The sequence below is a fragment of the Daphnia magna genome, unplaced genomic scaffold (assembly GCF_020631705.1).
Source record: "Daphnia magna isolate NIES unplaced genomic scaffold, ASM2063170v1.1 Dm_contigs021, whole genome shotgun sequence".
Taxonomy (NCBI): Eukaryota; Metazoa; Arthropoda; class Branchiopoda; order Diplostraca; family Daphniidae; genus Daphnia; species Daphnia magna.
The window spans coordinates 957,955-985,702 of NW_025533118.1; the positions used below are offsets into that span (position 1 = coordinate 957,955).

The window sequence follows — 27,748 nt, forward strand, 5'->3', positions numbered from 1 at the left end:
AGTCTGAAAGCGAAAGCATCCTAACAAAATAGAAAATTTTTTTGTTTCCTCACAAATAATGTGAGGTAATTGAGAAATGTGAGTGTGTGAGGTAACGTAGGCGACGGGAAATTGAAATAAAGTAAGAAAGCACTTGCTTTTCCATAAAATACTTAAATGAAAAGTTTTCGTTTAACAAATAAGTATGTAAATGAAAATAAAGTACGTTGACTTATGGCACTTTATTTTTTAAACGTACTTAATTCCTTTAAAAACACTTACAGTCGCGGCTGTAAGTTTCTTTTACATGTAGCTCAAAAACCCGCCCTTTTACTGTGTATTGGCGGATGGTATATGCCTATGGCAGAGGTTGAGATACCTTATTTGTTCCATTCTTTTGTTTCTTTCCCCTACCCTTCCACCCATATTTACTTAATTTTTCTGCTTATCATCAATTACTATTTTATCACGATGTGGCATACGGTAAGCAACCCTATTTAACGTGTTAACAAAAACGACTTAGTATTAAGATACACTCTGACTTACTTGGGCATGGAAATTAACATTAAGTCCCATCGTTTGACTGAATCAGAAAACGTCTTCTTTATTCATTTCTTTAGAGTGTGAGATAATAGGGCTGTGTAATCATATGACACATCGTGGTAAAATAGTAATTTTCGATAAATGAAAAATTAAGCATAAATATGGGCGGAGGGGTAGGGTGTAAGAAACAAAAAAATAGAGCAAATAAGTTATCTCAACCTCTGCCATAGGCACATACCATCCGCCAATACACAGTAAAATGGCGGGTTTTTTAGCTACACGTAAAGAAACTTACAGCCGCGACTGTATATCTAAAAACATTACTGTTTTTTTAAGTATGTTCAATGTGATAAGTATAATTATTTTAGTTTAAGTATGGTAAAAACGAATAAAAGTATGTTATTTTCTTATTTTTGTACGCTAAAATCTCTACTTAAATTTTAAAGTACTGGAGCCGTATTCCGACTCTGTCTTAAGTACGCGGGGTTTACTTAGGTATGCATTGGCTTTCTCAAAATTCTTACTTTGCCAAATAATCTATTCTGACACATACTTTCGAAGACATGACTTGACTTGAAAGTAAAAGTATTTTGCTTTTCAATCTCTAAGTAAACTCAATTCATAAAAGAACTTTTTTTTTTATTTAGGGCAGAAAGTCAACTAGAATTACATAAAGTGTGCATTGTTTGGAATAATTAGTCTGCCATATGACATTTTAAAACAAAATAGTGCAAGCGTTTTTCATACACAGCAGCGGCTCCCTACTTATTGTTTCCTACTTAAGAGGTGCCAGGATCTCTTACATGGCTTTGGATACTTAAATTCCGCCCATACTTACACAAGATTTCCTACTAAAAAAACCTGTTTCATGTAAGAATGTTGTAAGTAGTTAAATAGGCTCAATAAAGGGTCTAGCCTACTTAAAATTCATTCGCACACTTTTTTTTCTATAGGGCAATTAAATAATCTTTAGTCAAAAATTCAGCAAATGACTTCTATCATATCAAAATTTGTTGTGGTTATTAAGGTATATCCATAAATGGGGTTCAGAAATGAAAAAAATGCCGTAAACCACGGGAGTCGAAAATCAGACGTTTTGATTCATAATCCGATGCTTTACCACTGAGCTACATTCGATGGAATATGTATTGCAAACATAGCGTCATATACTACAAAGGTCTGTTGGGTGATAAAAAAATTTTTGGAAAAATTTTTAAGAAATCGTATTATTTGATTTTACGTGCTGAAATTCTGTAATCAAACACCACCGATTGATAAAATTTTTGAAGTTCATAGTTATAATTTGAATAAATTTATACTAATATTAATTTTATTAAATTAAATATCGTTTTCTTAGTTGAAATAGAAAAAGATAGAAAGAATAATGTTCAATTATCTACCGAAAATCATTACCTTTTTTAACAGTGCAACATTATAAACTTCCCGGTATTCCTGTGATGGAATTTGATGTGTTCAAAAAAAGTTGTTGGATTTTCAATTGACAGTTCATGAGTAGTGTTTGATCATCAAAATTCTTCAGAGTTACAAGATACTTGCAATTTTAACGACTTTGATTTAGTCAACCTGCTTCACTGTGCAAGGTACTTAACTAAAGAACTTATATGGTATAAAAAGTACTTAAATTTGGGGAAACGATACTTAATTTTGATACAGCTTTTAAATGTAAGTATTAAAAATGGGTAAAGTATGTTTCGCAAAACTTGAATAAAGATACTTAAATTAAAGCATACTTATTTCGAATGTTTCATACTTAAAATGCCATTTACTATCTTATTTATAAGTGGGATGGTAAGTGTAAGTAGCATAACCACATATAAGTATTTGCAATTTACAGTAAGTAACTTGGAAAACTCGTTTTAAGTAAGAAAATAGCAAATTTAGTAGATTTCCGACCTACTTAATCAATCAGTAGGAAATTTCCTACTGAAATACTTACGTTAAAGTAGGTTACCGCTGCTCTGTAACATGGAATATGACAATATTCCTTTTGTTGAAGAATTAATATTTGAACTCCACGATCAAAATAGGGTATTACATGGAGAGGAATCTAGTAGCGAAGAAGATGCGTATTTCCGCGAAAGACGAAATGAAGCGATTCATAGAATGGCTCCATTTTATATTTTAAGAATTAGTCAACTTTCGGTCTCGAGGTGCATTAATACTGTTTCTTACGAACTTTTCAGGGAAATTTATAAAATTTCTTAGAAATTCAGTTAATATTAAACGAGGTTTTTATGAAATCGCTGGCATACGTGGGCATACGTGCGCATACGTGGGGTAATCAGTGCAATTGACGGAACTCACGTTCGAATACAAGGCCTTCATCAACACGAGGCAGCATTCGTTAACAGGAAATGTTATCATTCGATTAATGTCCAAGCAATTTGTACAGATTTACCATTTTTGAGCGTTAACGAAAACAAAGCCTTGGAGCTGTCGTGATTCTACAATGCTAGCTGATAGCAGCATTCGTCGTGATTTGAAAAATGGATATTTTTGTGGAGGTTTTTTACTTGCACTCTCAATTTCTGATTTCTACTTTTTCACTGCTTTTGGCTACCATTTAGTAGCGAAATGAAACATGCTACTTTTTGGTAGAAGTTGCTACCATTTGGATGGAAAACCGTTGATATTTTAAAAGTAGGGTAAAAAAGATCCTCTACCATTTGCCTACCATTTGCATTGGTAGACTAGTCTACCATTGACTAAAACGGAAAAAAATTCAAGTGTTCGGTGGGAAATGAACCCGAGACTACACATTTTCGACATAGGCAGTCGAGCGTCTTGACCACTCAACCATTTTAAAATCTTGTTTGAATTATATTTTCCTGTCTATTCCGGCGATTGAGTTAAGAACTTAAAAAAATTCTCACTGAAAACAAAAGTATGTTTACATTAAAGATATATGAGTATGTGTTAATAGTTAAATCATACTTTTACTAATTAGATATTCATTGTTCACTATAATTTCTATCTGTTTTATTTTTAATCGCTAATTTAACCCAAATATTTCAAAATAGCAAAGAAAATTTTAATAATGTGCAATAACAAATTTCAAAAGCCAGAGTGGAAATAGTTACATAAAAGCAAAGAAAATATGAATAATTTTAAGGGGGAAGTAAAATTTACCTACAAGTCATCAAAAGAAAGTTTTTTTGCTTCCCAAGTTTTGTTGTGCTATTTTCCAACAAAAGTGCAATGTTTACTTGGGAATCGCCCCTTCATTTTTGTTGTGATTTTTCGTTTTCATCTGCTAATTCTTAATTTATGGTAGACACGCATTTGTCTACCACATGGTATATCATCTTCCATTCTCCTACTAGCTAAAAGTAAACGAAATTTTCTACCATTTCTCTACCTTTTTCGTTCTACTACGCATGGTAGCCGAGAAGTAGGAAAAAGGTAGAAACCAAAAATTGAGAGTGTGGAGATGGAGGCTACAGATGCACTACAGTTATGATGACCCCACATACGGCGCTCAACACTCAGTCTCCAGAACGTTTCAATAATGCTCAAACAAAGAGTTGTAACCCAATTGAAAGGGCTTTTGGAGCAACAAAGAGAAGGTTTCCTTGCTTACATGGAGAACTTCGTTATCAACCAGGAAAATGTTGCAAAATCATCATTTCTTTTTTTTTAATTTGCAAACCATTGCTCTTAGCCGTAATCACCCAGAATTTGATGACGAAATACTTGACGATGACAAACCCATAAACCTACCACATGATGACACACCTCCAAACAAAACTGTGTATCAAGAAAAATTTCGGTTGAGGCGGCTTGGATTCATAAAGAGAAGCATTATTACTGCTAATATGTTTAATAATATGTATCCAACCTAAAGTTTAGCAAACATTGCTAAACTAAAGTAACACAGTTTAAAATTGAATTTAATGGGTCTTTCATCAAAGCAAATAGATCAACTGGAATCTCACTATCTAGCTAACATTGGATAATTTCTCATGTTTCTTGCGCTCATCACTGCGGCAAGCAAATCAAAACGAACTGTTAAGCAACGTTTAGAAGCAGCAATCATGCCTTGATCACAGTTTATTCTTTTAGCCCGTTGAATTGACTCTCTCATACTAGTTGATGCAGCTTGGGTATTTGAGAAATGGCGATTTTGGGAAATACCTGCTGTCGGTGTGTTAGTAGGTGGATTATTATTGTCAAATGGTGTAGGAATGTGTGAAGGGCCCGGTGTCGGAACACGATGATTTGAACGGCCAGGTAATGGTGTACGAGATTTGGTAGGAATTGGTGTTGGTATACGAGAATTAGTAGGGTTGGGTGTTGGTGATCGAGATGTACCAGCAGCACTAGAATTCGGAGAAATAAGTAAATGGCTGGCTTCGTCATCAGCATTTGAAGAGTCACGAGAAATTGTGTAAGGTACAAGTTCAGTTGAAGTGTGGTCGCAATTCTTATTAGATATTTCTCCTTCAATGTCTCCCATTTCAATATCATTTTCACTCCTGTCAGGTGCTTAAGTTTGTACAGCACTTAATAAACCAAAAAGAAACGATTTACATATTTCTAAATAAAACAATAAGAATAAAATTATATTACGCAAGGGTTATGAATTCAAAACTTGTCCCAGGAATATAATCATCCCTATTAACTGTTAGTTCACGTTCGGTCGACGTCTCTTGGTTTTCGGAGAAAGCACGGGATGGAAAACCGGTTTCCTTTCCACACCTCCCTAACAAGTTATGTGCAGTTAATAATATATGAATGATTGTATAGCTTACGGGGTAAAATTTGTAGCTATAACAACCTCAATCATATTTCCAGGCAAACATCATTTCTGATACATCTTAGCATGTAGGCCTATCGGATTCATAACATGTTCTACACCTCCACCTAAATAAAGACAGAATTTAATGAAATTATAGAAGTGAAACACCCCGTTTCAGTCAAAGATTTCTTGTGTTGAGCTATGTCTAGTTTGGCAGCAGTCTTCAAATTATTCAATTATTTTGTCTTTTCTGCGCCATTTTTTGGCTTGTCATTGGGGCACGAAAGATTTATTTCTTCTAACTTCATTCCAAACTTTTTGTTGGCGTTTTTCGGTTACTGTGGCATTGAATTTGCTAATCACGTAACTCTATTTAAAAATAATAATTAAAATTTTGTTGGGACAATAGTTTAAGAAAAAACATACCTTTCGAATAATTATTTCGTCAATAAGAATCTCTGTCTGTCTTTTACTCCACTCGTTTTTGGATTTTTTATTACACATTGCACTTTTCGCCGTTTATAAACACTTGACAAGTTTTTTTTTCATACCGACGACGTTAATGTCAAAAAATTATACGTCATATCCCATTGGTTGCTAATAGTAATAGACCCTCCTACTTGGCTAACTAGTGTACTTCTCTTTCTATTTAATTTACAAAGAATGCCTAAAAAATTAGAAAATATCCTATCAGAATTTGACTAGATCTACAAATTCAAGTTCACATTTAAGCTTACTTCAAAAAGTCTGCTGTGGATGACTGATCTAGTTAGTCAACTGTAAAATTGAGTCCCTCTTCAGAATACGGCTCTTGTTCAGTGTACAGAAAACACTTAAATTGCGAAAAATAAGTACTCTTCAACCGCTTTGAAGGTTTTAAATTATGATTTTTTAAATTTTGACAAGAAATAAAATACCCTTGAAAACCAAAGGTTTTCATCTGTGAAATTTAGGTAGGGACCTATATTCGTAAAAAAGGGTAGAAATGTTTAAAAATCATCAAACGTTACTTGATACACTTACGGTATTGGAAAACCAAACCTTTTGCCCTAAAATTAAAGGTTCAGAGCATTTGGTTTTCATACCTTTTTTAACAGTGAAAGTAGAAACTAAAAATTGAGAGTTAGGCATTTTTAATGGTTAACCTTAAATCAATCTTCGCTATTTATATTAGTTGGATGGACTAACATGTCAATGATTGCATCTGACAGTCGCAAGGAAAACGAATATGCTTTCACGTCAAGGATGTCAACCATGGGATTGAAGCCAGGTGGGAATTACAAACCAGAAAATTGTTATTCGCGAAACAAAGTAGCCCTCATCGTACCATACCGACGAAGGGAATTCCATTTGAAAATCTTTTTACGTTACATGCATCCATTTCTTCAACGACAACAACTACAATACGTCATTTTCATAGTTGAACAAACAAGTAAGTCTTCCTATTTTAATTTATCCTTGAGCTATTTGTGTTTTTCACCAAATCAAATTAGATGGCTCACCATTCAACCGCGGTATGCTTATGAACATTGGATACCAAGAGGCTCTGAAACTAGGATCTTTTCAATGTTTTATTTTTCACGACGTCGATCTTCTTCCCGAAGATGACCGCAACCCTTATACATGTCCAAAAAACGAAAGACCCCGGCAAATGGCTTACTCGATAGATATTTACGACTACAGGTATTGTGATTTTAACCAAAGCAAGTGTCTTTAAAATGGAGTCATTTTTTGTGTTAGGGGAGAGTGAGGCTAGTTGGCAGGAGGCTAGTAGACAATTCTTAATTTAGAAGAATTGTGTGCAAGAGATTTAATTGAAATAATTTGTGGTCAAAGGTTATCATGCGCACATTTGTGTAAAATTTATAGTAGCTTTATCGCAAAAAGTTTAGTAAATAGAAAATAATGAAATCTTTTGCGTCTAATCAACAATAGTTGCGTGCTTGGTATTTATCAATTATATTTTTACTTGGTATGCATATCATAAAAAAAAATATATAAATATTATAGAAAATTTTGTTTTCTATTGAACTGTAATAATGGATTTGTTTTAATCAATTATAAATGAGTAATAAATATTGTTATTTGAATACACCCTAGGCTGGGGCAAGTTGATACATGGCAACATGGGGCATGTCAGCATATGCATTATAGCCTATTCAACGTATCAACATTGGCTTAATATTACGATAAAGGGGAGAGTGGGGCTATAGTTGGCAGGAGGGCAAGTTTGCAATTCCTAATTTAGAAGAATTGTGTGAAAGAGGTTTTATTGAAATAATTCATATTCAAAGATGTTTATCGTGCGCACATTTGTGCAAAGTTTTATCAATTTATCCCAAATAGTTTAGGAAATAGAAAATAACGAAATTATTTGCGTCAAATCCACAATAGTTGCGTGCTTGTTATTCATCAATTTTATCTTTTCTTTATATGCATATAATTTTTAAAAAATATTAGTTTTATAGAAAACTGTGTCCTCTATTGAACTGTAACAATGGATTTGTTTTAATCAATTATAAAGGAGTAATAAAAATTTTTATTTGAATAAACCCCGGGTTGGGGCAAGTTGATACATTGCAACATGGGGCATGTCGGCATAGGCATTATACATGCATACGATATAGTACATGGCCTGTCAAAATGTCAGGGAAATGTAAGTCGAATTTTTGCTAGATATGACTTATGGTGAACAGTGGTATGCATTAGAGGCCAAAATTCGGCACATTTTAGGTGTTTCACTTTATACGATGTTCACCAGTGGAATGTTTGCCTGAATTATGTATATTATTTTTTATTTTTTGCATTTAAGGCTATTAATCTTTATGTAAGTTATCACAACTTATTTCTGAGTTTCCCACTCTAAAATAACTGTAGGATTTTTTTTTATTGTAATAATGTTATTCTAGTTTGTTTACAACATCAACATTTCACTGAAATCCGTATTTGAAATACATGGGGCCAACTTACCCCACTACCACTGCCAACTTACCCCGTTAGTGGGGCATGTAGGCAATTTTTTTTTAGCTTTTTGAACGTTGATTTCGATATGAATTCTTCAACGTAGATCAAATTAAAAAATAGCACGAGAAAGCTGGTTATCTGAGCTTTCTTTTACAATTTTTTGGGTGTCAAAAAATGAAAAATTAAAGAAACCAGAGAAGAAATTAAAAAAATTGTACCAACTAGCCCCACCCTCCCCTATACATCGTTTCAGCATGACTTTTTAAACATGGTCCAGGTTGGGCATTGACTTGGTTAATCAACAAAAAATTCCAATATCTTTCCAACCACGGTTAACTCTCATATAATTTATATCGAATCTCTTATGTGAACGGACTCAAAATGAGCATCGGATTAATAGTTTTAGCCAGGGGAGGAATGGGAGATGATTTAGGTTTACTATGATAAGCGAATGCATGTCTACAATAAAGTAGGATCTAACAGAAGAAACACGAAATCACGACCAAACCGGAGGGGCGGTATTATTTGAAAACTGAATACTTGTATTTTTGTTGTGGGCAAATAAACACAACAAGAATTAAACAAACGTTTCTTTTGGCATTCTGTGTTTTTTTTTCTATTTTTCCCTTCAAATTTGTAAAATTTCCTTTGTTTTTACAAAACTGGTTTCACCTGTCATTTTTTAATTTGTAATTATTGATTACATTTTTGTTGTATTTTTTTAATGTTTGGTCTAAATAAACGATTAAACATGAAAATTAAATAATTATTGTGTAAATTAGTAGGAAATTAGTTAAAATAATTTAACTGTAACCACATTCTAAATGTCAACTAACTTTGGTTTTCAGTGGGACATTAGTCGTAGACAAGTAGACAAGTTTTCAACCGAATTCCCGAATTACTTCGGAAAACATATTAGGGAAAAGTGGGGCTAGTTGGTACCATTTTTTTTTCTTTCCTCGTTTCCTTAATTTTTTATATTTCGACATCCAAACAGAAGTAAAACAAAGTTCAAATAACCAGCTTTCTCATGCTATTTTTTAATTTGATCTATGTTAAAGAATTTATATAGAAATAAACGTTCAAAAAGATTTAAAAAAATTGTCTACATGCCCATTTAACGGGGTAAGTTGACAGTGGTAGTTGGGTTAGTAGGTCCCATGTATTTCAAATGAGAATTTCAGTCAAATGTTGAAGCTGTAAACAAACTTGAGTAACATTACAATAAAGGAAAATTCTATAGTTATTTCAAAGTGGGAAACTCAGAAATAAGTTCTGATAGCTTACATAAAAATTAATCGCCCCAAATGATAAAAATAAAAAATAATATAGAGGAGAGTGGGGGCAATTGAGACACAGGGCAATTGAAACAAAAATTGTTTCTCTCGCCGTATAAGAGGAATTTTCTTGAAAAAATTAGGGTTAATAGAATGAGGGGGTTCACAAGTTTAGAAAAATTTACGAGTTTTTGTATTCAAAACTTTTTAAGATATCTCGAAAAAACTGTTTTTTGTTCTCCGTCTGTTAAATTTGCGTTTTCAATTTTTTTGTTTTAACCCCTAAAACGCTACGCTTTAGCAATAAAATTAGTTTCAGATGATTTGCAAATAATTTTTCTACAATTTAATGTCATTTAATTTTTCCCTGCATTCTTAAATAATTTTATATAATTAAATGTAACGATGACCCTATTGCAGGGCAATTGAAACACTTTGTTTATATTCCCTGTCTGTGAGTGGTTGCATTTTTTTTGCAAGTATTTGACGTAATTCATTTAAACAAATATAAATCATCATATTAACACAACTATAATACTTGTATTCGCTGTTTGGGATTTATTTTAAAAAGCATGTTGCTTAATGGTTTTTTTTTTAAATTTAATTATTTAAATATTTTAAACTAAATTACGATATAATTTATGCAGATTTTAAAAATCTGTAAATCGCATTGTACCTAATGGTAAAATTTGATCACACTAGCAGTTGTGGCTGCTGAGATATCGTGATTTTCATTTTATGTGGGTATGAAGAAGCTTCCTTATGGGAAAACCCACGTTGCAATTGCGTCGACACACCGTTTCAATTACCCTGCTACCATGGCAATTGAAACACTCGAAGCGACCTCAGTTTTTTACAATTTACTACTATTATAATTAATCTTTTCTCATTAAAAAAAATATCGTTTAGTAGCTGAGATACTAGGCTACAATTCTATATAATTTTTATATTAAATTTTTCAGTTTTTTTTTCAAGAAATACAAAAAACCAAAAAGTTTATCAATTGCCCCCACTCTCCCCTACCTAATTCAGTCAAAGTTTTCACAGGTGAACATCGTAGAAAGTAACACACACCTAATAACATGTAGCGTGCCCATTTTTGGCCTATTATGCATACCACTGTTCACTATAAGTCATATCTAGCAAAAATTTGATTTACAATTACAGACATCGCAGGTAAAAATTTACTTGGCAATTACTCAAGTAATACAATAAAAAAACTCGAGTAATAGTAAAGGATTTTGGAACAAGTATTTTTACAATAATAAACATAGAAATACTATAGAATTACTTGAAGCAAAAAAACTTTTAGAAAATAAAGCAAGCAGTACCGAAGCAGTCCTTTTCTAGTGAAACCCTCGTAAATGTACAATGAAATTCAGTGAATTTAGAATATAATACAAGATTCCTTCGGTAATGTCCTTCGGGCAATTTTTTTGAAAAAAATTGTCTATAGACATGTAACATGGGACAAAAATATACAGATTTTGGATCCAAGGTTTCTAAATTTCAATCAATTTATAGTGTTCATCTGCTGTAGTCTACTGTCCGGAATTAGCAACACGGGAGCTTGAGTAAAAAAATGAAAATGCAATAACGAATTTGATGAACTTTATACAACAAATGTACTACCGAATGCAATAGTTTTATAAAATACACTTCTGGGAATCTAACCATATCAATATTCGCTAGGATAATGCAAGTTTAAGACCTATAAAGCGACTTAAAAAAATTTTCCAAAAATTAGAAAAACAATGACATTTGAAGAAAAATGTTTTATTTCCGCATGAGTATTGAACAATTAAACTTAATGATGCCAGCGCAACACCTTACCACTACGTTGTTATTGACATAATGCGACTAGTATGAATAGCAGTATAATTTTACATCATCTGCAGCAGTATACTGTCCGGAATTAGCAACACGCGGACTTATGTAAAAAAAATGATAATGCAATCGTGAATTAGATGAAGATTTTTCCTCAAAAATAGACAACAAATTGAATTGTCTTGTAAAAGAAATTTCAGGGAATGTTACCATATAAATATTACTTAGGATAGTTTAAGTTTAAGACATACTAAGCGACTTAAAAATTTAACAAAATATACGTATAAAAAGGAAAAAACTAAATAAATTTTGTGTTTCAAAGAGTATTGATCCATTAATCTTAGTGTTATGGCCCCAACACCTTACCGCTGAGCTATCACACACATACATGTGGATATAGCATCAAAAATTAGTTATCTTGTCGCCGCTGTGTAACTTTCTTCTCCATAGTCTCCGTTCTGGCAGCATGTTTACTACTGCAATATAAAAAAATATATAAAAATCTACTGTTTAAAACATTTTGTTAAAGAAAAAACTTACTGTTTAGTGACTGTTATACAGCCTTCTGCACTGACTGCAATGCATTGACAGTTGTAAGGTTACGGAAACAAAAGCGAATTCACTGCCTAGGATTCGGCAACCAGCTAGGTAACAATTACGCAAATTAATTATTTTAAACTGTAAACGAATCAAATAAAAAACCACTATACCACGTATCAAATTTTGACAGAATTTTGTACAAAATTTGGGGACGATTGGTCATTCAGGGAAGAAACGTATATGGAAATACATAATGGACATTAAACCTTCTGAGATCTACTACTACTACCCTACCCCCTATACCCCACACCCTAAAATTGTTATAGTCCTTCGGTATATATACATATATACCCTCAGGGATAGTAGACTAGTCCACCATTGACTAAAACGGAAAAAAAAAAGTCTTCGGTGGGAATTGAACACGGCACCACCCATTATTAACTTTCGCAGCAGAACGCCTTAACCAATCGCCTATTTAGACATGATATTGTTTTTACATTTTCCTCCCTATATCGAGCATTCAGTTAAGAACTTAGAAAAAATTCTGACTGAAAACTAAAGTATGTTTACATTTAAGACATTTGAGTATGTCTTAATAATTAAATACTACTTTTAATAATTATATATTAATTTTAAACTATAATTTCTATCTTTTTCATTTTTAATCGCTAATTTAACCCAAATATTTCAAAATAACAAATATATAAATAAATATATATAAAATAATATATAAAATAACAAATATATAACAAATATATATTTAATGTTCAACAACAAATTTAAAAAGCCAAAGTGGAAATAGTTGTATAAAAGCAAATAAAATATGACAAATTTAAAGGGGGAAGTAAAATTTACCTGTAAGTCATCAGAAAAAAGTTAGGAAAAAGGTAGAAACCAAAAATGGAGAGTGAAGCATATCCACGAAAAATACATGCATAAAAATGTATAAAGTAGAAGTAAAGTGGCAATCAGTAAAAACAATGTTAGCCTCAGTAAGAATATAGTGGCATTAATGCACAATGTAGTGAAACAGCAATTACTATAGTAAAACAGCAGTTTGTGTCAGTAAATATACAGTGAAAACTACTGAAAACAAAGTGTGTCCAAGTAAACGTGTAGTTGTCACTAGTGAAACAGTAGTGTGTGTTACTAATACTGATATTGAAACAAAGAAAAAAATACGCCCACTTAGCGTTACTTTTATTTTACTGTGTTCACTATAGTAAAATGATATAGTTTACTTGGCTACATTATCATTTTATTGTAGTGCAATCTAGTACTTTTTTACCTGGGTAGGGAAACAGCAATTACTAGTGCCTACTTTAGTAAAACACTAGTTTGTGTCAGTAAATATACAGTGAACACTACTGAAAACAAAGTGTGTCCAAGTAAACTTGTAGTGGTCACTAGTGAAACAGTAGTGTGTGTTAGTAATACTGATATTGAAACAAAGAAAAAAATACGCCCACTTAGTGTTACTTTTATTTTACTGCGTTCACTACAGTAAAATGATAGTTTACTTGGCTACATTATCATTTTATTGTAGTGCAATCTAGTATTTTTTTACCTGGGATGGTAACGGACCATGTACTATACATATGCATGTATATAATGCATGTGTCGACATGCCCATGTGGCAACGTATAACTTACCCCAGCCCGGGGTTTATTCAAACAACAATGTGTATTACTCATTTATAATTAATTGGAACAAATCTATTATTACAGTTTAATAGAGGACAAAATTTTCTAAGATACAATTTTTTTTTTTATTATATGCATTCCAAGAAAAGATTTAATTGATGAATACCAAGCACGCAACTATTGTGGATTTGACACAAAAAATTTCGTTCTTTTCTATTTCCTAGACTATTTGCGGTAAAGCTATAAAACTTTGCACAAATATGCGGACGATTGACGTCTTTGACCACGAATTATTGCAATGAAATCTCTTGCACACAATTCTTCTTGAATTGTCTACTTACCCTCCTGCCAACTAGTCCCACCCTCCCCACTTGAAATGTATAGAAATAGCTTTTGTGGTAAAAGCGTTTGAATGATGAAGTCGTCGTATATCCCAGGTAAAAATTTACTTGGCATTTACTCAAGTAATACAATAAAAAAACTCGAGTAATAGTAAAGGATTTTGGAACAAATATTTTTACAATAATAACATAGAAATACTATAGAATTACTTGAAGCAAAAAAACTTTTAGAAAATAAAGCAAGCAGTACCGAAGCAATCATTTTCTAGTGAAACCCTCGTAAATGTACAATGAAATTCAGTGAATTTAGAATATAATATAATAGTAGACTTGTCTACCATTGACTAAAACGGAAAAAAAGAAAAGTCTTCGAAAGTCTTCGGTGGGGATTGAATACGGGACAATATATTACTTCCTTTCGCAGCAAAGCGCCTTAACCACTCAGCTATTTTGATATAATATTGTTTCTACATTTTCCTGACTATATCGAGGATTCAGTTAAGAACTTAGAAAAAACTCTGACTGAAAACTAAAGTATGTTTACATTTAAGACATTTGTGTATGTTTTAATAAGGGGCTGTTCATAAATTACGTAGTAGCTTTTTTACTGTTTTTGGACCCCCTCCCCCCCTATTGTGGAAAGCTCAGTAGAATCGGAAACCCCTTCCCCCCTAATTACGTAGTAAACGGCAAGACCCCGCCCTAAAAACTATATCTTAAAAAGTAGGCAAATAAAGGGTTTAAAAAACTGTATTTTAGCAACCGTAACTTTTACATGAAACAACAATTTGCTCACAAATATTGATTGATTCTGGGTGTAACTGCGTTATAAACAATTTAATAGGCAGGATATGACTTATTTTTTAATTCACTCATTGTTCTCCCATGGATTATCAAAATGCTCTTCAAGCGTCACAACTGGGCACGATAAGATCGAGGGCTTTTCGACAAATGGTGGGATTCCAGAAATATCCAATTCGTCCTTGTCAATCCATTCTGCATCCTCTGCTTCTAAGCCATTATTGTCATCTGATACAATGATAGCCATCATTTCTCTCTGTCGCATCGCTGCGATGCGAACAGGTCTAGTTCTTGTGACGATGAACTCTTTCTCAACAATTGCACTTGCGCTTTGATTCTTCTTTTTGTGTACAATCATGTGACTCTTCAGCATAACTTTCGATGCAAAATAAAGCGAACATTTTTGGCAAATTCGATCCAATAACTGCGACTGAACTGAGGGTGTGTAAAGATCATAAGGGAGCGTAAGGAATTCTTTAGTTGAATTAGGCAATAAGTCGCGTGAAAGATGGAGCGATAAAAATAAAGAAGGAAAGACGTGACTTTCAAAGCCACTTCGATCAGAAGCTTTTAACCCTTTGTCAGTTTGGATCAATTGAATCGGAGGAGGAATAAACCGCGTAGGAACAACGGCCAAGTATGAGCTTCTCGGCTCGTTAATACAACACATTAGATTTTTACACTTAACAATTTGCGTAAAGTACTGGCTCGTGCGAACATGCTCCGAAAACCAATACTGATTTTTCACGTTGAGCCGATCTTGACTGAATTCATAATAATTCGGATCCACATATTCAGCAACACAAGGATATCCATCAAATACTACTTTGCTCCATACCTCTGCCAGAGTAGTCCCAGCTTTTTCAAAGTTCTGTTTTTCAAGGTCCACATCGATGGTCTTACCAGCTGCGTCAAGGTGGTTTCCATAGTAATTATGAGGAAGAATTAACCCAGATAGTGGGCGACTTAAAGGGGCCATCCTTCGCTCTGCTCGATTATGGGCACTCCTGCCTTTTTATGTGAAAATATAATGAAAAGGCGTTTTGTATATGGGTGTGTAAAAAATCTCATCCAATAGGATTGTTATAAAGTTGACATTACCTGGTGCATTGGTAAAGATGAAAATCGCATCAAGATCGTGTGACACAAAGTGATGTATTGCAAATTCAATTACTTTGTTGTAACGAGGATTTTCGTCAGGACCCCCATCAACTAGTAGAAAGAAAATAGTTATACAAAAAGTGTTAGAAATTAAATTTCATTCATCAATTTGATTTTATACCTGAGAACATAACAATCGGCTTCACTCTCTCATCTGAATTTTTTGTTATAGAGTTGAATTCAGGGAGGTTCAGTAATCGTTCAAAGTCCATACAATGACTTAAAGCAGTTGAAGAACAATGTTTGCCGGAGCGAATGGCGACATAAGTTGGACCTGAATATCCGACAGCACCGGGCATTCCTAGGCCATTTCTGTCAACAAATATGCCTGCATATACAGATGGGATGAGCTTGTGCCCAGCTGCGACAACCCAATCATGGTCCGGAAGTTTTACCCGATACTGCATGTGCATAAGCATAGTGGCCTGTACATTTGCTGCCGTTATCCCTATAGCCACTCTTTTGAAAATAACCAATAATTCCACGTTAATTTTATAACCGCAGTAAATAAAAAGACAGTGACAATAGAAAAATAGTTCTAATAAAAGGCCAGAAATTATTTGAAATTATAAATACCTTGCTTTGTCGTCTTGAGAGATGTAGCACACTTCTGACGGTCCCAAAAGAGATGCAAGTTCATCCATGGTACGTATAGTTGCTTGACACAGTCTCTGATCTGGATGACTTTTATGAAAGTCGTTCTGAGCCCGAATAAGTCTCACTGGAACCGTGTCAATATGGCGCTTCGAAGGTACACTGATGATCTTTTCACGTGAAATCCGTCTTTAGTAAGTTGCTCAGTTAAATCATCCAAGGTTAAGATGCTACGATAGATTTCATCTTGTCGCTTTTCATGAGCCGCTGATCCATGCCTGGCGATTCGGACAATTTCAGACAACAACAAAGGCTGTGTTTTTTCGAGGCGAGGCCTACCCGCACTGCCAGAGTCCTTGATCTTCAGTTTTGATTTTAAATTAGGGTCAGCAACAACAGCTGAATTGAGAGCTTCTCGACGATTATCACGGAATTTTTTTTGATTTTGTTGGCGATCTTGTAAATTTTTAAGTTTTTTCTTACATTCATCCAGCTTTCTTTTCTTAGCCTTAAGAATTTCCTGTTCTTCTATAGTTAGCATGTCCATTTTTTGTCGATTATAAAGACCAACCAAATCCCCATTTAATAGATCAATTTCATTTTTAGTTGCTTCTTGGGCAGGCCTTTTCGCAGAACTCGTAATTTTTGAACAAATGTTCTGTTCTGTTTCAGAGTCCGTCAATAAAGGTTCACAAAACTGATCCGAATCAGGTTGAAATTCTAGTTCTTGGGGCCTTTCTATGGTTGTTTTGGTTTTTAAATGAGATATCGATGAGTTGGCGAAAAATTGCATTAATCCACCTTTTTTTTCGCAGCAATAGCATTAAGCTTTTAAAGATATTCTTCAGCTTTTGGTTTTATCAACAACGGTTTATTCTCTGAACTTGATTTTATTGACTCCCATTCTTTGTTAAGTTCTTTTTGGCAAGTTTCTTTTTTCTTGTCTGGATAAGCCTTACAATATGCCTCAAATAATTGTTGGTAAATATTAGGCTGAGACATTGTTGACCAAGGTCGGGGTCAACGACTAACTGAGACGAAACGAAACAACCAGTTTGCCATTCAATGGGGATTTCCCCTTCATGTCTAGGCCTGTCTGGATGCTACTCCCCATTTCCCCCAGGCTACTGCAACAAATTTTACTTTTTTTTTCAAAAAAATTTTTTTCCGCACACTACGTAGTAAAATAGGAAATACCCCCCCTTCCCCCTGAAGCAAAGCGTAGTATTTTGTCAGAGCCCCTCCCCCCCCCTAAAACGTACTACGTAATTTATGAACAGCCCCTAATTAAATCTTACAAGTAATAATTATATACTAATTTTAAACTATAATCTTTTTCATTTTTAATCGCTAATTTAACCCAAATATTTCAAAATAACAAAGAAAATGTTAATGTTCAATAACAAATTTAAAAAGCCAAAGTGGAAATAGTTGTATAAAAGCAAATAAAATATGACAAATTTAAAGGGTGAAGTAAAATTTACCTGTAAAACATCAGAAGAAAGTTAGGAAAAAGGTAGAAACCAAAAATTGAGAGTGAAGCATATCAGGAAAAATACATGCATAAAAATATATAAAGTAGAAGTACAGTGGCAAACAGTAAAAACAATGTGAGTCTCAGTAACAATATAGTGGCATTAATGCCCAATGTAGTGAAACAGCAATTACTATATTAAAACAGCTGTTTGTGTCAGTAAATATACAGTGAACACTACTGAAAACAAAGTGTGTCCAAGTAAACGTGTAGTTGTCATTAGTGAAACAGTAGTGTGTGTTACTAATAGGGGAGAGTGGGGCTAGTTGGCAGGAGGGCAAGTTTGCAATTCTTAATTTAGACGAATTGTGTGAAAGAGGTTTTATTGAAATAATTCATAGTCAAAGATGTTTATCGTGCGCACATTTGTGCAAAGTTTTTTAAATTTATCCCAAATAGTTTAGGAAATAGAAAATAACAAAATTTTTTGCGTCAAATCCACAATAGTTGCGTGCTTGGTATTCATCAATTTGATCTTTTCTTGGTATGCATATAATTTTTAAAAAATATTAGTTTTATAGAAAATTGTGTCCTCTATCGAACTGTAACAATGGATTTGATTTAATCAATTATAAAGGAGTAATAAAAATTTTTATTTGAATAAACCCCGGGTTGGGGCCAGTTGATACATTGCAACATGGGGCATGTCGGCATAGGCATTATACATGCATATGTATAGAGTACATGGCCTGTCAAAATGTCAGGGAATTGTAAGTCAAATTTTTGCTAGATATGACTTATGGTGAACAGTGGTATGCATTGGTGAACAGTGGTAGGCCAAAATTTGGCAAATTTTAAGTGTTTCACTTTATACGATGTTCACCTGTGAAATGTTTGCCTGAATTATGTATATTTTTTTTAATTTTTTGCATTTAAGGCTATTAATCTTTATGTAAGTTATCACAACTTATTTCTGAGTTTCCCACTCTAAAATAACTATAGAATTTTTGTTTATTGTAATGTTATTCTAGTTTGTTTACAACATCAACATTTCACTGAAATCCGTATTTGAAATACATGGGGCCAACTTACCCCACTACCACTGCCAACTTACCCCATTAGTTGGGCATGTAGGCAAATTTTTTTTAGCTTTTTGAACGTTGATTTCGATATGAATTCTTCAACGTAGATCAAATAAAAAAATAGCACGAGAAAGCTGGTTATCTGAGCTTTTTTAACAATTTTTTGGGTGTCAAAATATGAAAAATTAAAGAAACCAGAGAAGAAATAAAAAAAATTGTACCAACAAGCCCCACCCTCCCCTACTGATATTGAAACAAAGAAAAAAATACACCCACTTAGTGTTACTTTTATTTTACTGCGTTCACTACCGTAAAATGATAGTTTACTTGGCTACATTATCATTTTATTGTCGTGGAATATAGTATTTTTTTACCTGGGATAGTGAAACAGTAGTGTATGTTAGTAATACTGATATTGAAACAAAGAAAAAAATACGCCCACTTTATGTTACTTTTATTTTACAGCGTTCACTATAGTAAAATGATTGTTTACTTGGCTACATTATAATTTTATTGTAGTGCAATGTAGTACTTTTTTACCTGGGTAGTGGTATAGGGTTTAAATCAGGCTAGTTTTTCCACTCTTTCATTTTACGGTTAATAAAGCTGTTGTTTTGTTTTATGCTACTGTTTAATTTTTGATGTTGGAATTCTTAATGTTGGCCCAATATTGTTTTGCGCCGTTATTGGCTGCAAATCGAAATCGCACATAAGCCCGGTTCATTTCCAACTTGATTCGCCTAACCTACACTATTAAAAAAGTACACCACTATTTCGGGGTTAATTGCCCGAAAAATCGGCAAATGAGGTCTGGGGTTCTCAGCCCCGAAAACTTGTATCGTATCGCAATACAAAATTTGTGGGGTTATTAACCCTAAATTTGTGGGGTATTATAGGTACAGAAAGAGAAAAAAGGTTACTCTGCCACGGGAGTTAAACACCAGATCTTCCGATTCGCAGTCCAATGCTTTACCACTTAGCTCCATTCGCTGGAATATTATTAGCAAACATCACTTCAAATATAATTAAAGTCGGTTAGGTGATAGAAAATTTAGGGGGAAATTTTTAAAGATATGGTAACATTCGATTTTACGTGCTGAAATTCTGTTTTTGAACATCGCCGATTCATAAAATTTGTGAAGTTGATAAATATAACTTAACTTAAATTGATGTAATTAAAAAACATTAAATCAGCTATCCAAAACATTAGTATGTGTTTTAACAGTGTAAAAGAAAGCTTGATTTTTGGTACCATTATTTCACACAGCTCAAGAATTTGGTATGATTTTAAATACTGCTTCTCACTGTGGAAAATTTTTTTTATTGGTAAGATTTATCGAACTGTATTATTCTATAACAAAGTCCAGTCTTTCCTAATTGAAAAAAGACCAGATAATTTTCAAATTGCTCAGAATCTCTTAAAACTGAAGAATTTCATGTCTATCAGTTTCATCCTGCCTCTTTTCGTTCCTGTTTGTATGCCTACTTTTATGAATAATATATACCTGCGTCGTTTCTTCAAAAATATCTTTCTCTTTATAACAAACCCTGAAATTTCTGGGATACAGCCCAAAAATTTCGGGGTTATTTGTCTAAAATATTTGCATTGAATTTGAAAAAATGCGAATAGTAGTTAAAACCCCGAAGTTTTCGAAAAAAGTCAAAATTTCGTACAACTTCACATTTTTCGGGGTTGACAACCCCAAATAAGTGGTACCCTTTTTAACAGTGTAGTCCATGTCTGCTGTGCCAACATTAAAATTCGTTTCTGGTGGAACATCGTCGAACCTTTATTTAACAACATTGGCTTATTAGAAACGGGTAAAGCATGACATTTCAAGTTGAAAACGACCCGCGCCGATGTGTGATTTGAATCTTAAACTGATGAGTGATGACCGATTCTAGATCGGCAACAACATTGGACCACGATATAATAGGAAAGGTACACCATCGTCCTATCTTCAGAGCGGTGCGTGTTCAGTAAGGGTTTCAAAGATTCCCCACCAGGTTCGCTAGTGAGTTAGGCTGGTCGCCTCTCAGGGAGACAGCAAAAAACTCAATTTTCTATTTTTATAATTTTTAATTTTTAGTAAATATGTTATGAAAATGAATGGAAGCGTCATTTCATGACCGATTTTTAGGGATCAAAAGATTCAATATAGGGCCAAATGGGAATTTTAAATTAATTTTAGAAAAAATCAGATTTTTTGAAAATTGCCCCTTTCGCAACATTGCCCAAATGTGCGCACAATAAACACCTTTGACCATAAACTATTTCATTAAAATGTCTTTGATACAGTTCTTCTAAATTAAGAATTGTCTAATTGCCCTCCTGCCAACCAGCCCCACTCTCCCCTACTATGAGAACGAAAAATGTAGGGAAATGGTAAAAAATTTTGTTTACTTTTAGCTAGTAGGGAAATGGGAGATGATCTACCATATGGTAGACGAATGCGTTTTTACCATAAAGTAAGGATTAGCAGACTAAAATGCGAAATCACTACAAATATAGAGAGGCGATTCCAAGGACATGTAACACTTTTTGTTCGCAAATAACTTAACAAAACTTGAAGAGAAAACAATTTTTACTTCTGATGACTTGCAAGTGAATTTTACTTCCCTTTATAAATTTGTCACGTTTTCTTTGATTTTATTTCCCTGATTTCAACTTTAGCTTTTTAAATGTCAAAGAATTTGTGTTGTTTTTTTGAAATATTTGGGTAAAATTTGCGATTAAACATGAAAAAGATACACAGCAGCGACTGAATACTTAATTAAGGGTCTTTCAGTAGAAAAAAGCTACTGAAAAAATTAAGTATCCTTAAACGATACCTGATTTTGAAAAAAGATATTTAAAATTTTGATTTCCCTACTGAAACCCAGTTTCATACCTATCCTATCGATTTTAAGCATTGAAAAAATTTTTTTAGTATGACAAAAGGCTTTTTAAGTATTTAAAATATTAAAGTATCCTGCGTAGGATACTGAATTACTGATGTATATATGCTTGTAAGGATTACCTAACAATCTTTAAATTAGGATTAATTAATATTTTAAAATGATATTATACAATAATATTAGGACTTTGGCTATTAATACTTATTATTACAATAATTTGGCAAACTGATGTCACCTTGGTTTAACAACTGGCAAATCTTTGAAAGTGCCCAATCGGTCAGGTTTTGATTTCAAGTCAACATATACAATCAGTCATTTTAATCATATGAAATGCATCAACTGCACTGTTAAATAATGGCCTCTATTGTTAGGTAGACTAGGTTTAATATGCAATGAAAATTTTACAAAAACCCTATATTTGGTTACATCACCTTTTCACAAGTATCGGTGACTAAAACTTCTTCATTCTCAAAACCATGTGTTAATCTTAAGGAACCAAACTTAAATTTAGCAATAAGGCTAACTATTTTTTGGCAAACACAAGCCCATCTCATGACAGGTTGCCTGAACTAAGTTACTAGTTATAAATACAAATCAGTTATTTAATCTAAGGGATTTCTGGGTTTTTGAACCTTGCTTAAAATTTTTTGATGTTAATTTTCTTTAATTTCTGAAATATATGCCACTTAAATTTTATGAAATACATTTTGTACGATTATTACTTTTCAATGTATTAAAAACTTTAGCTGGTTAGCTGCAAAATCACATGTTCGTAAATGTGTCAAAAAATTTTCCGAAAATTTTCAATCACTTTATCTATCTTATCACAATATTTAGCTAAATTATTCATATTTTAATAACTGATGTGGCGCAGCGGTAGAGTATAAGACAGTGAATTTAAAAGTCAACGATTCAAATCCTAGCACGGGTAACTCTTTTTTCCAAAAATTAACCTCAAGTTACTGAATTTTTCAGTAGCCTATTAGAATTAAGTATCTTATAGAAATTAAGTACGAAAAAAAAATCTAGTAGGCTTGCCTTTTTTAAGTATCAAAAATTAAGTATTTTGTCGCCACTGTGTAGAAATAATAGTGTACAATAGTATCTATTTGGTAAAAGTAGGATTTAACTGTTAACACTTACTAATATGTTTTAAATGTAAACATGCTATAGTTTTTCGAGAAAAATTTGTTCAAAGTTTTTATTTGGATCCCTCATAAACCGCAAGAAACTAAGTTTAATCGGTCAAATTGCTGAGTGGTAAAAGTGCCCTTTTGTAAATATTTAAAATACGTGGTCTCGGATTCAATTTCCATCAAAGACTTCAATTTTTTACATTTTTGTAATGATAGACTAGTCTACTAATGCGAATGGTAAACAAGATGGTAGATGATCATGGTAGAGTACCCTACTTTTAAAAAAATTGACGGTTCTCCGTCCAAATAGTAGCGACTTCTACTAAAAAGCAGCATGTTTCATTTCGTTACCAAATGGTAGCCAAAAGTAGTGAAAAAGTAGATATCAAAAATTGGGAGTATACCTAAGACATAGAAAATACAAATTTTAAGTAGTTTTTAAAACTATTTTTAGGCTAATTTAGAAAAAAAAGTTTGCCAGGAATGACACTTCAACCATAGAGTATTATGTTCAAAGTTTCACACTTTAACGCTATGCCATGTCAGTCATTGATTTGGTAGCTATAACTTCTTGCTATAACGCAGAGTATAGTTATCTTTCATACTTATAATAAAAGGCTCATTCTACTTATTTAATTATCCTACTTAAAATTTGCTCCTCTGCAACTTTACTCATCTGCAATTCCTAGCTTCGTAATTAAGTTTGCTAACATACTTGAAAAACAAAAAAAGGTTAGTCTTTTGTGGGGATTAAATTAGGAACCTCTATGTAATAATATCACAAGTCCCGGGTAGGAAACAATACTGACCATTCTTAATCCGATGTTGATTTTAGGTCGGTTCACGTCGTAAATGCGTTATAAGTTACATGAGATTGGTCCATGGTTGGAAAAATATTGGAATGTGGTTTTTCAAAAACCAACTCAATTCCATCCTGGGCCATTCTTAGAAAGTTGATTTTTAACGATGCATGTATCCCGCTACTAAACCAATGTAGATACAATTTCGAACCTTTGCTGTTGTTCGATATCGACAAGCCAATAATAACCCAATGTCCAAAAAACAAATTTCAACGATGTATATATCCCAATATTTATCCAATGTCAATACAATTTCGAATTTTTGCTGCTGTTCGATATCGAAATGCCAATTGTACCCCAAAAACAGAAACCCAAGTTTAAACGATACATATATCCATATACTAATCCAATGTTGGTACAATTTCGAATTTTTGCTGCTGTTTGATATCGAAATGCCACTAGTACCCCAAAGTCAGAAACCGAAGCTTAAACGATACATATATCCATATAGTAATCCAATGTTGGTACAATTTTGAAGTTTTGCTGCTGTTCGATATCAAAATGCCACTAGTACCCCATAGTTAGAAAATCAAGTTTAAACGATATATATATCCATATACTAATCCAATACTGGTACAATTTCGAATTTTTGCTGCTGTTCGATATCGAAATGCCAATAGTATCCCAAAGTGAGAAACAGACGTTTAAACGATTTATATATCCATATTCTAATCCAATGTTGGTATAATTTCAATTTTTTGCTCTTGATCGATATCGATTAGCCAATTATAAGCCAATATTGGACAAACAAGATTAAACGATCTTTATACCACGATACCAACCAAATGTCGATGCGATACGAATTTTTGTTGTTGTTTAACGATAATATTATTGGTATGTATGTATATATGTATAGTTTTGGGGTAGAAGTCGGGGAACGGTAAACACCCTGTGTTTGGAACTGGTTTTTGGAACCGGGTTTAATTTTAGCGAGGAATTTTTAACATAGGTCCTACGATGTTACCTTGTCTCGTCATTCGATAACTGATATAAGTGCAGAATTCCATCATTGGCCGAGCATTGGCTTGCCAATAGAAAGCTTGTTTTTTTGTGCATCAATCCAAGCCTATATACGAACATCGGATTAGTTCTGGCGAATGTTGTTTCCTGCCCGGGTATATATCGAACAATAACATAAATTCGAAATTGTATCGACATTGGATTAGTATCGGAATATATAGATCATTTAATCTTTTTTTCCTAAATTTGGTTTAGTATTGTCAAATTGATATCGATCAACAGCAAAAATTCGAAATTGTTTCAACATTAGATTAGTATCGGGAGATAAACATCGATTTCTGACATTGGTTTACTGTTGGCTAATCAATATCGAACAAAAGCAAAAATTTGAAATTGTACCAAAATTGGATTAGTATATGGATATATAAATATCGTTTAAACTTGGGTTTCTGACTTTGGGGTACTATTGGCATTTCGATATCGAACAAGAGCAAAAATTTGAAATTGTACCAACATTGGATTTGTACATGGATATATATTTCGTTTAAACTTGGGTTTCTGACTTTGGGGTACTATTGGCATTTCAATATCGAACAAGAGCAAAATTTTGATATTGTACCAACATTGGATTAGTAGATAGATATATACATCGTTTGAACTTGGGTTTTTGACTTTGGGGTACTATTGGCATTTTGATATCGAACAGCAGCTAAAATTTGGAATGGTACCAACATTGGATTAGTATATGGATATATATATCGTTTAAACTTGAATTTCTGACTTTGGGGTACTATTGGTTTTTCGATATCAAACAGCATCAAAAATTCGAAATTGTATTGACATTGGATAAATATTGGGATATATAAATCGTTGAAATTTGGGTTTTGGACATTGGATTATTATTGGCTAGTCGATATCGAACAACAGCAAAGGTTCGAAATTGTATCGACATTGGTTTAGTAGCGGGATACATGCATCGTTAAAACTCAAATTTCTAAGAATGGCCCAGGATGGAATTGATTTGGTTTTTGGAAAACCACATTCCAATATTTTTCCAGCCATGGACCAATCTCATGTAACTGATAACGCATTTACGATGTGAACCGACCTAAAATCAACATCGGATGAAGAAAACAGAATGGTCAGTATTGTTTCCTACCCGGGTGTGCTTTTTAAATTTGTTATTTTTAATTACATTTTTTTTTGTATTTTTGAAATGTTTGGTCTAAATTAACGATTAAACATGAAAATCAAATGATTGTTGTGTAAATTAGTATCTATAATCAGTAAAAATAATAAAACTGTAACCACGTACTAAATTTAAACTAACTTTGGTTTTCACTGGGAAATTTTTTCTAAGTTTTTAACCAAATTCCGGAATTACTCCGGAAAACATATTACTTGATATGTTTAGAAATAGCTAAGTGGATAAAGCGTCTGAAAGAGGAAGTTAATGTACAGTGGTCTAGGGTTCAAATCCGGCATATCCGGCTAGGTCTGTCGTTACTTTATGTTACGATGAATAAAGCTATTGTTTTGCTTTAGGCTACTATTTAATTTTTTATGTTGGAATGTTGAATGTTGGTCCAATGTTGTTTTGCGCCATTATTGGCTGCATATCGAAATCGCACATCGGCCCGGGTCATTTCCAACTTGAGTCGTCAAACCTTGTCCATTTCTGTTATGCCACTACTGATAAAATTATCCCGGATAAACACTGCTCGCCAATGTTCTACCAAAATAAATTTATAACATTGGTTAGGTGTTCAATTTTTAACATTGATACAATGTGGTTTTGCGCCATTATTGGCTGCATATCGAAATCGCACATCGGCCCGGGTAATTTCCAACTTGAGTCGCCAAACCTTGTCCATTTCTGTTATGCCAATATTGATAAATTAATCCCGGATCAACACTGCTTGCCGGTGTTCTACCAAAATACATGTGTAATATTGGCATAGCAGAAATGGACAAGGTTTGGCGACTCAAGTTGGAAATGACCCGGGCCGATGTGCGATTCTGATCCTGAACCAATGGCCGATTCTGTATCGGCAACAACATTGGACCTAGATAAAATTCCTACCCGGGAAGCCAGCCTCTCTAAGCACTCGGTTTTGTTTATATATAAATATTATGTTATTTTGCTATCCATATCGGGGATTAAAATAAGATCTTAGAAATTTTTTTGTTTCCTCACAAAAATGTTTTCAAAACCGAAAACGCCCTCGTTCCCAACGTGCATAAACTCATGTGAAAATATTTTAGTTGGATTAACGTACCCTAGTATGGTGAATGGACAACGACGATTCACACCACAGGTCGTAGAAAGAGCTTCTCTTTCATATGAACATTAAAAAACTTATCTTGTTTCTTAATTGACGTTTGTAGCAGAACACTGTTAAAAATCATCACACTTTTTTCGTGCGAAAAGCCCCAAATTTTTCGTTCTACCAGTTTTGAGGTTAAAACCCAGAAAAATTTAGGGCGATTTCCACAATAATAGACAAGGGGTTTCTTTTGCCTAATATTTTAGGATTAAACTACCAAATTTTGTAGTTTTATCTCATTGTTTTTCAATATATATTTATTAAGAACGGGATTAGAACCACTGAACCTTAAAACCGATCATTGGATTTCCAGCCCAGTGTCTTATCACTGAGCTACGTTTGATTCAAGACAACTTCCAAATATCTTTACAATTAATTACAATTTAAGCGCGTGGATGGTAGAAAAATTTTGCGAAAAGTTTGAAAAGATTTTGAAACATTTGATATTACGTCCTAAAATATTGTTTTCGTTTTCGAACATCGCAGATTGATAGAAATTTATATTGTAAAATTTTTAATATTCAATTTACGACGAATTCGAAGGGTTTAAAAATATTTGGGGGTGAAAACTTTTTGCTGTAA

General features: G+C 33.2%; 1 protein-coding gene and 1 pseudogene across 4 annotated transcripts in view; one reads left to right on the forward strand and one right to left on the reverse strand.

Annotated features, from left to right (window-relative positions):
* LOC116935844 (beta-1,4-galactosyltransferase 4) overlaps positions 1-27,748 on the forward strand; it is a 36,365-nt gene that overhangs the window by 5,430 nt on the left and 3,187 nt on the right. For 3 of the 4 annotated variants that reach the window (XM_032943068.2, XM_032943071.2, XM_032943070.2), the window contains 2 exons: positions 6,456-6,713; positions 6,775-6,964. In XM_032943068.2, coding sequence (XP_032798959.1) covers positions 6,456-6,713; positions 6,775-6,964 — 448 coding nt within the window. Of the gene's footprint in view, positions 1-6,455; positions 6,714-6,774; positions 6,965-14,783; positions 15,845-27,748 lie in introns of those variants that run through there. The other variant, XM_045180666.1, reaches the window with a different exon arrangement.
* On the reverse strand, positions 16,340-17,594 carry LOC123477372 (annotated as a pseudogene).